At 42.1% G+C, this 15,211-nt stretch overlaps 3 protein-coding genes across 3 annotated transcripts in view; 1 reads left to right on the top strand and 2 right to left on the bottom strand.

Annotated features, from left to right (window-relative positions):
* Positions 1–3,913, bottom strand: part of ttc7a (tetratricopeptide repeat domain 7A) — a 72,818-nt gene extending 68,905 nt beyond the window's left edge. Inside the window, 3 exon segments of the mRNA XM_030747583.1 lie at positions 2,681–2,734; positions 2,737–2,866; positions 3,788–3,913. Of these exon segments, the coding sequence (XP_030603443.1) occupies positions 2,681–2,734; positions 2,737–2,866; positions 3,788–3,844 (241 nt within the window). The 5' untranslated portion in view covers positions 3,845–3,913.
* A 2,410-nt stretch (positions 3,914–6,323) lies between these two features.
* mcfd2 (multiple coagulation factor deficiency 2, ER cargo receptor complex subunit) lies at positions 6,324–9,299 on the top strand. Its single transcript, XM_030747584.1, has 3 exons — positions 6,324–6,500; positions 6,623–6,782; positions 7,138–9,299. The coding sequence occupies exons 1-3, from the start codon at positions 6,484–6,486 to the stop codon at positions 7,267–7,269; spliced, it is 309 nt and encodes a 102-aa protein (XP_030603444.1). The 5' UTR covers positions 6,324–6,483; the 3' UTR covers positions 7,270–9,299.
* A 1,828-nt stretch (positions 9,300–11,127) lies between these two features.
* Positions 11,128–13,334, bottom strand: prop1 (PROP paired-like homeobox 1). The gene is given in 3 exon segments (XM_030748760.1): positions 11,128–11,499; positions 11,972–12,195; positions 13,126–13,334. Coding segments are annotated over 3 exon segments (690 nt in total). The 5' UTR covers positions 13,220–13,334.
* Between the last annotated feature and the right edge of the window lie 1,877 nt (positions 13,335–15,211).

Genomic DNA, 15,211 nt, shown 5'->3' with positions numbered 1-15,211 from the left:
CTATTTATGAAGAGGACCTCACAGTGATAAACACAAAGAGAGTGAGCTTTTTTAGTCGAATTTCCATGTTTTCAGCTCATTGCTTGTTCTTTTAATGAAAAGCTCTGTTGGCTGTTCTGTCCCCAGTTTGTCCCTCTCAAACACCTCCCTCTGGGAGTTCACATTCATCACTGTTTTTGGTTTTTGTTTCCTTCCAAAAAGCTAATCATGATTGTTTAAAACACTGAAGTTGTTCCAAATATAAAAGTAAAGACTTTTAAAGGTTACCCATTTCCTTCATGTTAACTCTGTTATAAGTGGAGGTAGTTTCAAACACTGATGGCCAGCTGATGGTTAGCCCTGTAACCAGAGTGTATATGCTAATATGTGCAGGGTATAAACTGAGGGTTTTTGGTGCCAAACAGGCAGATAAAGTATAGCTAGTAGCTAGCCAGCTAGCTAAAGTGGTAGAGCATTTGGCAGCTTAGCAGGCAGATAGTCCCTTCAGAAGTCAGTGGAGGCCGAGGCAGGACTAAATGGATGGCACACACTGCACCTACATTAAGGTGGATAGAAACACCACTCTAAATGTTTGCTAACACATTAGCTGTTTGAATGTCAGGACTGTGTAATTTGACCTGTGTAAACTTTCCAGCTGAGTTGATGGGCTCAGTCACTCGTTTTTGGTCATACTGTCTATTTATTAATCTTGGCCATGCTTTGCCTAAAAAAGGAGCATGATCATTGTTTAACGAGTTGTGATTGATGACAAGTTGTTAGCCAATGAGTGAGGGGTTTCAAAGTCTGACCCATACCTCCTCATCACATCTAGATCTTTTGAAACCAAGATGGTGATTCGCAGACCAATGGATGATGTCACGGTAGGTACGTCCACCTTTGATACCGTCTGTAGTGCTGTCCCATATGCAGTACACAGTTAGTCTCTGCTTCACACAATGTGAAGAGACAATGGCTATCGGAGATATGCACTGTGTTGCAGACATCAACTGAAATTGAAATGAAGATGGCTGCATAGTGCCACTTTGAAGCACAAGATGAGGCAACGAGTCAGTACAGTGTCCGGTCTGCGCAGAGTCCAACGTTATGCAGTTTTTTAATCAAGTTAGAAACGTGAGATTAGTTAGAAGCTATTTTCAACACTGTAATATGAAATAATTTCATATGTATATAGGAGAATATATATTATGCTACATTCGAACTTTCTGTTAGAATTGGGACACCTTGTGGTGAAGGTTTCATTACAGCTTACACAGGGTCCTTACAAAAGTAGCTTTAAGAATACACATGACTCATTTTGGAAGAAAAAAAAATGAATGTTCTTAAAATGTATTCTTAAAATGTATTTAAATAGTAGAATATGTGGTACTTCCTGTAGATTACTAAAAGCCCCAAATTCCATCTGTCTTACATGCCTGATCTAAGTAGCATTTTCTTTGATATGAGATCAATCAGACTCTGACATCTTCATCACAACATCATCAAAAGCAAATTCACCAAAGAAAAACACTCGAAACCTTGAACGCAGAGTGCAACCACCTATTGCTGTTTTTTTTTTTTTACCAGTTTTACAGTGGGTGGAAGTTAAACACCTTATTGCTTTACCTGAAACAAAGTTCCTTTATCTCAATCTAATATATATATATATATATATATATATATATATATATATATTATATATATATATATATATATATAATATATATATATATATATATATATATATATATATATACACACACACACACATATATAATATATATATACACACACACACATATATATATATATATATATATTATATATCTTTCCTGCTCCAACACACACACTCCTGTCAGATCAGCTACAGTGTGAGTCATGCATGCACACAGCAATACCAGATTAATTTAACACATGAGCGCGTGTGCAGGCAAGGAGAAACTGCTGGTCTGCACTATCAGCCAGACCTCAACCCATATTTACTCTGCTAAGGTAATGGGGGAGGCAGGTGCATTAGAGATCTACCAAATGAATGCTTTATGAGGCCCAGAACGATACGTGTGTTTGCATTTCTTTGAGCACATGTACAGCATGGAGTGATTTCAAGGGCAGAGGCAGGCAGTTAATAGCCTGTTGAAAAAAACTGTGTTTTGCATAAGCTGTGCAGGTGACACTGCTCATCGTACAGGTGGAAGGTCACTCACTTCCTTTAATCACGCATGTGCTCTTTCACTGTGTGTCCTGTAAACTTTCAGGGAGTAACATTTTAGTATTGAGGCCATCCTACTGCCCCTCTCCACACATCACACTGGGACACATAAACAATGTATTACTATAATTTTATTGATTAGATAGATTGCCTGTGTTGAGAGGTCAAGGTCCAACCTGTGTGCAGTGCTGTCCCTGTGCTGCAAAAAAACACCCACGCTTGACAAACATTTTGGAGTGTTTTGTGTTAAGTTAAAGCTGCTGTAAAACTAAAGTTGCTGGTTATTATCGCTATATAACAAATCTCATCAAATGCAATTTTTTTAAGAGAATTTCTCAGTACTTCTCAAACGTCCTGAAACTTTAACTTTTTTTTTTTTTTTTTTTACAGTGTACAGCGCAATGAACAATAATAATAAAAAAATAAAAAAAACAGTCAGGAAGTGACAACAGCCACCTCAACTTAAAACCCAGGTGCATACCACCTTAAACTCACCGTCTTCGTGGATCCGCGCAGCCTGCATCTGCTCAACTGTCGTCGGTATCCTGTCCACTGGCACTCGGCCCGGTAGCGCTCCAGCTCCGCTTCCAGCCGGACCTGAGTGAAGGAGACCCGGGATGCCATCGGTGCTCTGTCCCGGTGGTGACTGTACTCCCCGGACACGATGGGAGTAACTGCAGACTAGGACCAGGAGAAATAAATGTGTAATCACTGAGTGCGGAGGGAGGTTGGTGGGGAGGTGGGGTGTGGGTTATTACGGGCACAGAAAGTCAACAGCAACAAAGTCCAGAGAATATAAGAAGAGAAATAATCTAAGGTTTAATGTGTTTTATTGTTGTTACATAATTACAGTAGAGACACACATCTGTAGGAACCCCAAGAACACGGACCCCCTATTTGTGCAGGAATTATTAGCATGTTTAATATAATATAAGATTCCCATTCCCTCTTTTATGCATTAGCGATTTCTATCAAAAGGTTTTTTGTTTAGTTTTTTTCTTCAGTGACTGTGGCATTTTGCGAGGGCTTGATCTGGAGCTGTTTGAAGGAAGGAAGTCCTCCTCTTTAAAGCCATGTCCCTAATCTTATGCCGTCAACGCTTTAACTGGATCAGGTAGAGCTTAAGAAACAGCAATGCAAAGAATGCTGCAGCAAAGTGGCAACGCAGCTGAGGCAGGATATGTGCACAGAAAGCGCTGCCTGGTTTGTATATTTACATATGGTGCTTTTCTTAATAATGTTCATTTAATAAATGAGTTTTTTAAAAAGTCTGTCTGTAATTCCTTGGCTTGCCTCCCTGATCTGGGTTCAGCAACGCTGCCAGGCTGACGCTGGTTAACCTCCCTGGATCAGCAAAATACATCTGTTAACTACCGCACTGTGTAATTGCACTTTATCAAGAACAGGAATGTGCAAACCAGTGGTTGCATTGTATGCAGAGGAATCTAATTAAATTAAATGGGGAGGGGGGTTGTGCCAGCGCTGAGGGAATCACACAGTGAACATTTACCCATTACCACTACAGCACAGGGAGTACGCACAGGGAAACAAGGGTCACTGACTACCCACAGTCTATATCAGCTACTTTACGACATTAAAAACCTCAAGCCTCCTGAACAGAGATTTAGCAGCTTCATTTTCTCTCTGGAAAGTTGACATTTGCCTGACGTAAACGACGCGCGTCCGTCTTGTCTACCGCACAGCAGCGGATCCCTGTGCGGGGCTGAGCCGCCCGCTGAGCGGCCGCTCCACGCCCCCTGCTGACGTAAAGAAGCTGCCACCTCAAAGTGCCCCGATAAGATAGGCCCACCACCGTGGGCGTAGGTTTCGTTTGAGCATAAAGGAGTGAGTGTGTGTGTGTGTTTATTTCATGTATTATTTTGGATTTATCTTCACGGTGGAATGGAATGGTTTAATTCGATAATATCTGGAAAGGCTTGTCCAATCAAGACAGGGATGATATCATTAGATTCAAGGCACCGGACCCCCCTACCTCCATGTTTCCAGGCCTCTGTGACTCTTTGGAGGTTTTAGCCACCCCCCCAAAACTGCTTGAGTCGCTCCATTTTAACACATTTTTCTTCCCGTGAAAGATTTGTGGTTCAAGTCCAGGAAGAAACACTCAAGAAAAGCCCACCCCCAGAGGTTCCTCGTGCTGGTCAGTCCCAAGCCGGTAGATGGAGGGTTGTGTCAGGATGGGCATCTGGTGTAAAATGGTAAAGCCGATTAAATAATGAATTAAATTATTTAATTTTGATCAAACCGTGAATTTTAACGGTTTCAGCAAGATTTGTTCACATTCAAACCTTAATTTACAACACGACTTTAAGGAAATCACGTACAACAAAGATTTTGGCAGTTTGCTGGTCTGGAGCATTCAGGTGTGTGTTACACACACACAGTCTTTTCAGGAGTGGATGTCTGAGCAGTTTCACCCCAATTTTCATGAAATGCTGAGAGAAACTGCAAAAACTGCAAAAAAAAAAGCGAGGATCTCAGCTCGTATAGGCCTCTGTTAGCATGTTAAATTTTGAAGCTCATGACAGTACAGTTAGAAAAACACTGAACATATATGGCTGTTTGGAAGGATTGCCGGGAGAAAGATTCTTCTCTCTGTGGCATGAACATGGCAACACGGCTTAGGTTTGCAAAGTTGCATCTGAACAAACCACCAAACAAAACAAAACAAAACAAAAAAATTCTGCTGTCATTGAGTTGACCGTGAACTCCGTATACCAAAGTTTTCTAGAGTCAAGTCAGTGAAATCAGCTGTCAAACAACTAAAGCGTGTCCCAAACTAAATGATGATCTCAATCACAGCATCAAATCTACAACAGACTGACTGAGAAAGAAAAGAATGAAAGTGTTGCAATGGCCAGGTCAAAGTCCAGATTAAATGCTGTGGTGGACCTTAAGAGAAGCTGTGCATAACCGAATGCCTGCAACCTCAATTAACTGAAGCAAACGCTGTAAAGAGGAATGGGCCAAAATTCCTCCACAATCATGTGAAAGACTAATAGTCATACAGAAAATGATTACTTCAAGTTATTGCTGCTAAAGGTGCCTCTACAGTTGTGTGTTTAATTTTTCACAGGATGGTAAGTCCATGCCGTCACATAAATCTATAAATTCTGTTAAATGAACAAAACGCTAGTTCGTGTCAACAGGAAGCACCAGAGACGTATAAAATTATTTTATAAGGACTTTGGAAAGCATAGTTTACTTAGGTACACCTATAAGCATTTCTGGACCTGTATGTTACTATAAACTGCAACACTATAATAAAAAATGTAATTCTTTTCAGAGTAGAGTAAAAGTGTAAAGAATTAAATTCAATTAGAGAGACAGATGTGGCAAATGTAGTGTTAGTGGAGGGAATTATCTTGGCTCAGTTGTGCGCTCTCGGATAGCTGTGACCAATCACAGTGAGCTGTCGTGTCAAATTGAAGCTACGGAAAGCCGCTCGGTCCAGGAAAGCTCTGATTGAGCAACTACGAAAACAACATAAGTGTTCACGGAGACTGTCGAAGATACACAATATTTAAAAGTAGGTACTTTTATTTAGATCTTTTACCAGTTATACCATGTAAGTCATGACGCATGAAACGGGCTTTTTTTTTTTTTTGAAATCATGGTTAGCCCTGAAATGCAGTTCTGTGCTATAATCTTGTTATCTGGCTTTTAAGCTAACGGTCATGCATGTCTCCTTTAATTTGGGTGTTTAACTGAGTTAGCGGAGCAATGTCACCTCTCAGTAGACAGAAGAAAGAGCCCTGTTAATGCAGTCCATGTAATTATATTGCGTCTCTTTGGTATATTTTGTCAAAACTGACCATTTTCAATCACATGAGAACAACATATGGTGCTGTTTTGTAGCACCGTGTTGTTTTTGTCTCATAGAGCCAGCTGTCAAACTTATAAAACGGATATAGCTGTAATTAGATAAAGATAATATGGGAATCCGTAAGAAGAACAACCAAATGTATATGATGCTATAGATGGGGGCTATAGATGGGACATATGAGTAGAAAGTGAGGGTAAAGCTGAATTACAGATGGTTAGACTTTGTATACGGTGATATCCACGTTAGATTTTTCACTTGCTGTCTGTCTCTGTCTTTGTCTTTTAACAGGCAGAATGAGGAGTAGCAGGGTTGTAGTGTGCAGTGGGGTGCTCTGCTCCTCTCTTTGTCCTGCTGTCTGCTCTGCGTTCACACTCAGGTGAATCCAGACCAGTATCAGGAGCAGGTCGTAGATACTGCAGCCGATGTATCCAGCCACCATCGCCTGGATAAAAACATGGTGCAAGACAAAGAGTGAGCGATATCTCCTCATTTGTAGCCGTGCAGATACATGATTCAGGACGGGGTGAACTTTGAGCTCTGTAGCGTTCTTTTTAATCTAAAGCTGTGTTTGTGTATTATTCCTCTGATGGCAGCCACATCATGGAGCATTTAGACGGAGTGATAGACAAACCAGAGAAAGACATGTCACCCCAGGAGCTTCAGCTGCATTATTTCAAAATGCACGATTACGATGGAAACAACCTGCTGGACGGGCTGGAGCTCGCCACAGCGATTTCACATGTACACAGAGAGGTGAGTATGCATGTGTGTAAGCAGGTATTTTTGTCCTAGTTGGCATAAAAAGCATACTTAGTGTGAGATTTCAAGCCAAGAGTTGAAACCCAGGGATGCTCAATAAAACAGTGTGCGACATACAAAACCTTCAGGTAGTAAATATTTGCCGCTTTTTACTTTTACTTTTTTACTCAGATTTGCAGTTGATGGCTCCCCTTTCTTCCCTAAAATCCTCTCTCTCCTAAATTTAGGCAAAATGATAAAGTTTTTGATAGCTGATGAGTTTCCTGATAACACATTTTTGTCACGGCGATACGTTTGCTCAGAGTCAACTATCCGGTCATTTTTGTTGTGCTGTTTTGTCTCTGTTCAGGAGAGAGGCGAGAACAGCCCGCCAATGAAAGAGGAGGAACTTATCGCTCTCATTGACGATGTTCTCAGGGACGATGACAAAAACAATGACGGCTACATAGATTACGCAGAGTTTGCCAAATCGCTGGAGTAGAGCGCCTTCCTGTCGCTTCCCGTCCACAACGGCAGCAAGGATTCTGCAGAGAGGGGGAGAGTGTGCGTGCATGGAGCCAAATTGAGAAGTTGCACCACTTTTTAGAGGACTGTCTTTGATTTCTTTCTTACAGGTTATCAATCAGGGGTGTTGATCATTTATAAAAGTTGCGACGGTTTAATTTTCCAAGCTGGTAGGAGCAGAGGCAGCAGTAATTTAATAAATGACAAAAAGGGTGGAAGGCAGGAAACGCCTCGTTTCAGTCTGACTCTGGTGTGTGCTTACAGTTCAGTGGGACTTTTTTTTTGTAGATGCCATTTTAAAGGGTCAGTTCACCCAAATTACTACATTTGTCCCCTATTTAACCCTTAGCAGTATTTCATAGTATAGCAATACTTTCAGTTCTGAATATTAGAAATTTCAATGCGAGAACAGAGAGTGAGAGACACTGGTGCGTTTAATTTCCCACTTCCAGCTGACCTCCTTCACAGCCCCCAATGATTTAACCTGCAGCACCGAGTGGACATGAGTGGATGGATGTCAGCTGACAGGCAAAAACAGTATTAAGTCATAACATTCGCCTGGTTCTTTATTCCCTTCTTTTAAACTTCTTTATAGTTTTGCTTTTTCTTAAGCTGTTTTTAGTGCCGTAAGCCAGTAAAATACATTAGCAAACCCAACGGTTCAGCTGTTTTGTTTGAAAAAGCACAGGCAGGTGGTGAACTGAGGCCTGGCGGGGGTACGTGGGTGGGGTTAATACACTTGAAGAGACTTGCAGAAAAATGCAGCAGCCAGTACCCAAATGAAGTCTGGGGTTTACCCAAAGGCACTGCACACTGAGCACTGACTGTACGCTGACACTCACCAGCGCTGTGCTGGCAGCAGGTCTAAACGAACCTATGAAGTATTTTGGGTGAACTGATCCTTTATCTGTACAAAAGCTTTGGTAGTGTTTTCTTTTAGTGGTGCTGCACTTCATTCACTCTGGTAGCACAATAGCACGTAAAGAGTGTTCTCACTTTAAAGGGGACCTATTCTACTCATTTCCAGTTCTCTATTTTTATTCCGGGACTCGAGAGAGTTGCTTTGCATTATTCAGAGATCAGAATATTCTTTATTGATCTTTTGATTGACTGGCCCAGCAGGGGTGTGCGGTTGCTGTGCTCACAGCACGGACCATGTTATGGAAATCTGAGCTTTACTTTAATATACACTGACCTCATTCTTTGACACTTTGGCCGTGTTTGATATGAACTGTAAAAGTGCATTTATATGACAGAAAAGCAGAGTAGGTCCCCTTTAAATGAAATAGTTCCATTTCAGATGGACGCACTCGTTTACAAGCGCACACATGCTGTTTGATACTTAACATAGTGGACCAAATGATTCCTCCTGTGAATCTGTTTGATTTGCTGTTTCTGGTGACAATGATGAGACCGACGGGTTGTTCCCATGATAACAGAAAGTGACCTTGACTTGATCAGATTCACAGCACAGTCTGTATGTTTGTGTAGAGTGAGTCGGTATAATGTGAAACCCGAGGCTGCAGGTAGGATAAGCAGCACTGTCAGTCTGTCAGCGTTACACCTTCTCACTGTCGTCTTTGTGATTATTAAAGCTACAAAATGAGCCAACGTGATAATCATTAAGTCAGCAGGAACTTGACACACAGTGCATTGCAGTCATTTATCACTGGATAAGCTAGACTGAATGCACAGCGGCCGCCGCTGCCGTTTCTACTCTGTTTCGTGGGTTTTCAGTAAAGCACTTGAACGCAACACGTTTGCTTCAGACGTTATAGCTGCCTTTAAAACAGACATGAGTAAAACATGTCAGGTTAGGTTCAATTCATCTGTGATTTCTTCTGAAGTAGAGTCTTTTTTTTCATACATGGATGATTTCTATATTTTTTTGCCATCTAGTATTAACTCATCAGTCAGTTCAGGTTGTTGAGTGCAAATCTTCAAAAAGCAGAACAGATGCAACTGCGTTGTCTCTGGAATGTGAAATATTAAAAAAACTATTCTGCACACGTTGTTCCATGTGATGCCTTCTCTGTTGTTATTAGATATCAGTTACTTTTGTGAAACCACATATAGAAGCCGTCTGTTTGTGTATGAAGAGAAATATTTCACACCACGGTGCTTTATCCTGAATCACATTAAATTCGAGTTTGACTGAGAGAGCGAGGGACGTCGGTCACTCACGCTGTAGCAGCTTGTCAGTCACGCCCTAAAACAACTTTCTCTTTTTTGTGTCTAATAGCGACAGTAATTTACAAAATGAGCGTCATGTTGTGTTTTCTGAGGTCATAGAGTAAAGGAGCAGCACAATCAGATTCCCAACCACAGCGCTGGCCCCCTGCTGGCCATGAGAAAGAATGCAGTTTGAAAGTGTTTTAAACTGGCTTTTCTGTCCACAGTTTATACAGGACATGATTATAATTATATTATTTATGTCTTGAAGACATAAATCTGTCTACATAGTCACATTGTGGGGACTCCACCTTCTTTATGGGGAGAACAAGCAAGTCTCCGTAGTGCAGTTATTACATTTTAGGTCAAAGGTCAAACAGCCTGCTGGAGAGCAGCAGTGTACTCCATAGACTAAAAATAAGTTATTTCTGAGTTTTGAGTGGGTGTAGCTCAGGAGGCAGAGCAGGTCGTCCATTAACTGGAAGGTTGGTGGTTCGATCCCTGGCTGCTTCATGCCAAAGTATCCATTGAAGCCCTGCTCACCCAGGTGAAAGTATTTGCTTAACCACTTGCACCATTGTGTTACCACCACCGCAAGCACTTTTTGGATCTTTGTGTTTCTTTCTGCTGTTGAGTTGTTCTAAAAAGACCAGTGTATTAGCCAAAGGCTCCCATCACAGGCTAACAGAATCCAGAGGAGGTGCGAGTGCAGGAGTCTACAAAGGTTATTAAGGATTCATTTTTTTTGTCCAATAAGCCAAAACATGTTGCTTTAAACAGATGGTTTAAAAGTAAGAGTCAAGAAAACTGTGACTGAAATGTCCTTTGAACAATGTGTGAGTGTGGCCCTCCCCGATAAAGACACCATCTGGATGGAAGCATATCTTCCTCTAAAACCTTTCAGAGTTGATGGTGCCTTTCCAGATGCCAGTAGGCACTGATGCACCCCACATACCATCAGAGATGATAACATGTCGGATGGTCCCTCTCCTCTTTAGTCTGGAGAATCCGGCGTCCGTGTTTTCCAAAAAGAAAGTCAGAGTTTGATTCTTCTGACCACAGAACAGCTTTCCGCTTTGCCTCGGTCCATTTTAAATGAACTTTAGTCCAAAGAAGATGTGAGTTTCTGGATCATGTTCACATGTGGCTTTTTCTTTGCATGATGGAGCTTTAACCTGCATGTGTGGATGGCACGGTGAATAATCAGAGTACCATCAACAGCCAACACTCTGACATATTTTTTATATCTGTCCCAAATTACAGATCCTGATTCATTTTGATGGTGAGCAAGGACATTGAACATTTCAGGCTTTTATCTTTATTTTTGAGATATTCATGTTTAAACACAGAAATAATTATATGGAGGTGTAATATGGAACTATGATACCATGACATGCAGCTGAAAGGTTTATAAAGTTAATTTCTCTATCTTCCAAAGTAAAAAAAAAAAGAACCTCAAAGATACTTAAAGAACCTTTTAATAAAGTTCTACAAATCTAACATGGATTGTTTCCAGCCTAGAGACTGGGGAAGCTCACTGGTGACAAAACTTAAATTAACAGACTAGTTGTAAAATTCAAAGAGCACACAGAATGTGCGTAACTATATGAAGATGAAATAGAGGTTTTTTTTTAGCATTTTATTTTGAAACATCTGGTGCTTCTTAGCTCCAGTGAGAGGTGGGATCCAGAGGCTGCATGGAGGTCAGCGAGAACATCGGCGAGGTGAGGTTGCTCCTCAGTGAGCCGTACCATTCATCATGCTGGCGCTGGGAGGTTGACTGGGTGGAGGCGCTGGGACAGGGGCACTGGCTACCCGGGCCTGGGTGGCGGGCGTATGCCCCTGAGGGCAGCATGGGAGAGAGGCGGGGGATGTGGGGCAGGGGCTGGGGGTAGTACTGTCGAGCCATGCCGGATGGCTGGATGTGTATGCCTCCCAGAAGCGCCCTCTGGCCCGGCATCACACCCAGTGGGAGGACCTTCTGCGAGGCCCGCTCCTGCTTACGCTGTTTGGCTCTTCTGTTCTGAAACCACACCTGGCGACAGAACGATGGGCTGGTTAACACTTTCACAGGAAATACAAAAAAAGGTGGGTTCAGCAGCACAGAGATGTTTAAATATGGCCTCCAATGAACTAGACTGAGCCAGCATCGGGTGGTTTTCTAATGATCACTGTTGTTTGTGTAGCACCATCATTATGAATTTAAGCCAGATTCATTACAGACATTAAATTTATGACTTTTACACTGTGTTTTTGGCATTTTTGAACTGCAACTCAAAGATGGTTAATAGTAACAGTCTGCGCTGGTTCAGCTTTAAGCTCCTAGAATAGCTTTTATTGGCTGACTGCTGAGACACTGTTAAGAATGAAGCAGAGTTATTTATAATGTTTTTAATCAGAGGTGTTCTTTCCTTTACTGCTATGACAAATAGAGAATAATTTATGCCTAAAATGCACATCCCAACTCCCCAAAAAGCCGGAGAACTCTAATCGGCAGACTGTCCCACCTGTATGCGAGCCTCATTGAGTTTGTGATGCGAGCCAGCTCCTCTCTAGTAGATGTCAGGATATTGATTTTGTCCAAAGGCCACTTCCAGCTGTTCCAGCTGCTTGTGGCTGAAGGTGGTGCGGTGGCGTCTCCTGGCTGGGGAGGGGTATGCTCTGCTCCGTCTGTTGAGGCCTACAGCCACGGTCTCGCACAGTGTCCCCTTCCTCACCGACTCTCCTATATCTGTTTTCGGGAGCAAGAAGGAAAGGGGGTTGCGTGGATGCTGACCTTCACTGTTTTTGTTTCTGAGGAACAATTCCCCAGCTCTTATTTCTTCACTTCCTCAGCATGATACAAAAAAGTGGCCTCAACTGAAAAAGCAGCAATTCACCAATGACTGTCTCAGAAAAGGAAGGATTACCCGACTTTCTGGTTCCCACTGCCGTCAGGCAACCTGAGAGCCAGAGAGCTTTAGCTGCCAAACACAAGCTCGTGAGAAACAGATACCAGAAACTGCAGGATTTGTCCAAGATTATTACCACAATCGCCAGCAAAGTGACTCATTTTCTTTAAAATGGTTGAGCTGAGCTGACTTGGTCTGTTGGTATTAGATGGCATTATAAAACAGTTGGACGCTGAATGGCAAAAGGCAATTATTATGATTACATGAGCAAATTTGGTAATTTATGAAACTTTGGTTTTGCATCAGGAAGGAAAACCTGTCAAATCAGACACGCAGAGCTACCCGCTGCGCTGACCCCCTGTGAATAAGGGAGCACCCGGACGGGGGAGGATTTATGAAACAATTATGTTCCTGGTGCAAAGTGTGAAGCTTTGAACGTAGATATTTAGTGATCATCTTGTTTGATCAGTCGGCACTGTACGCCTCCATTCATTCACCTCAAGTATTGCAACAAATTAAACAATTCATTAATGATAAACATGCAAAATACTGGCCTAAAGCTAAGAAGGTAATTAGTGTAGTCAGCAGTGGATGACATGACAGTTTAATTAACATAATACAATTTCTTTACATAAAGCGATTTGGTAACTCTTTATAACAAAGCTCATGTTATAAATGTGCAAATCATTTATCAATCAAATTATAACTCATTTAATGCAGGTGCTGCTGAGGAGCACAAAAACGGAGCGTTCAGATGTTATTGGACTCACCTGCACTGGAGCTGACAGTGGCCATGTCCGAGTAAAGATCCGTGCTGTCCTGGTGGATGCTCACATTCTCACCTGCTGCCTTTACCTGAGCCATCTCTCCAGTTCTGATCCCCCTACACAGACACAGCTGAACTTACAGCTGCATGTCCCACCCATCAGGGTTACCTTCACCTGTGTTGGTGGGCCAGATGAGTGAAAGGTGCCATACGTTTCTGTTGGTACGGCACAAAAAAACACCATAACTGTGTTCTAGGAGCTTCGTGCTTTGTAAGCTCAGATTATCAGATAAATTATTTTCAGATCCAGTATTTTCACTGATTTGGTTTTCCGTACAATTGTTCATCTACAGTTTTGTAGTGCAAGGGCTTGAAATATGCACAGAATTATATATATATATACAAATGTGATTAGAAAGTGGGGGAAAATTGAATATATGGAAAGAAAGGTGAGTGTTTAGGATAGGAATCGAATGCATAGAAAGAAATGTCAATATATGCAAAGAAACCTGAAGATATGGAAAGAAAGTTTAGGATATAAATAAAAACTTCAAAAATATTGAAAGAAAAGTGAATATGAGGTCTATTTCGGGCTGTGTGATGTGACCACCAGGTGGCACTGTTATGTCAAATTGTGGCAAAATTCAAACTGTATCATAAAGATGTTTGCATATGGATTTATATGATGTGGGTTGGGTGGAGGGGGTGGGAGCCTATACCCCCAGTTTTCCACAAATCCAGCCTCTTTGTGGTGACCTCCAGCTTTTGCTTCAGTATCCTAACTGACAGATCACCCCGTCAGCTGGATTAACTCAGCTGAACTCCAGCGTAACCTCCCGGGACCCCCAGCTGCTATCAGAAATTCCCATGCTAAACTCAGTCCAGGGCCAGGGTAGAGGAATGGCCCTGATACCAAGAAGAGATCCACTAATGTCCCACTCAGCACTGAGTCATGTCAGGGCAGCACTGAAGGCAGCTCACATAGCTGAGAGCAGCAGCTGGCCCTTTATCAGCACTCCATTAAGACAGTAATTCATCGTGCACTATATCTGCTAAACAATGGTATTTGCTCATGTGTGTATGCAGTATATACATATAGCGGTAGTAATGTCCACTCACTGCACATGCTGAGCAGCTTATGCAAGAGGATTGTAGGAGTGTGTGTTGGAGGGCAGACCCTCTCTTTGTGGAATAATCTAAGATGCCATTTGACCTGATGGATACATGTGATTCCCAGGAGCCGGTAAATCAGAAGTTCAAACACGGACTGCAGTCCTGCCTGGGACAAACTACAGAGCCTGAATAGCTCGCTGTGTAAGCAGGCCTGCATGATCATCTGAACCAACTTTTCCTCGAGAAAGTCCCTCGCCTTGTTCTGGGTTCTCTGCATACTAATATCTAATTTGATTCCTTGTGACATGCCGTCTGCCGTGGCCAAATCCTGTGTGTCCAGGAAGAGCTTCCATCCTGCCTGCATTGTGTGTGTGTGTGTGTTTGTGCGCGCACATCTGCCAAGCCTCTTCGGAGCTCACATGTTTCCTGATCCAAACAACCCCAGCCACCACCCCCACCCCACCCCACCCCCAGAAAAAACCCAAGCCTGTCTGTGTGTTTTATTTGCAACTGCACTTCCCTTTATCTTCTTAATAAATTTAATTCCTAGAAATGTGAAAAAAGGTCTTAAAATCCATCATCTTTTTTCCTTCCTTTTGATTTTGCATTTCCAAAATGTAAAGATTTCTAATCTGAGGACAAGTTTGCCTAACAAAGAAAAACAACTACTGGGTTGGTTAAGTACACAAAGCACAAAGTCCAAACCATAGTTCAGAGAAAAAGAGGATCTTACCATATGTCTTCTTCTTTGTCCCAGACGCTGACCTTCAGGAATTTAGTTCAAGGCACAAAAAATAACTTTTAACCACTTGGGTGGAACTGAAGTGAATTTTAAATTAGTTATTTGCTGTTTTGCTTGTTTTCAATAATGCATATGAGAAAGACCAGGCTGACAAACCTACAGATAGTTTTCCACTAACTCAGCTTCTACACACACACACACACACACACACACACACACACACACACACACACAC

This window comes from Archocentrus centrarchus, chromosome 15 (genome assembly GCF_007364275.1).
Source record: "Archocentrus centrarchus isolate MPI-CPG fArcCen1 chromosome 15, fArcCen1, whole genome shotgun sequence".
In the NCBI taxonomy this organism is placed as follows: Eukaryota; Metazoa; Chordata; class Actinopteri; order Cichliformes; family Cichlidae; genus Archocentrus; species Archocentrus centrarchus.
The sequence above is the reverse complement of the archived record's forward strand: the minus strand, read 5'-3'. Positions and strand labels throughout refer to the sequence as shown.

Coding starts and splice junctions, on each gene's coding strand:
- mcfd2 (XM_030747584.1), top strand. Junction 6,783..7,137: donor TTTCACATGTACACAGAGAG/GTGAGTATGCAT, acceptor GTCTCTGTTCAG/GAGAGAGGCGAGAACAGCCC.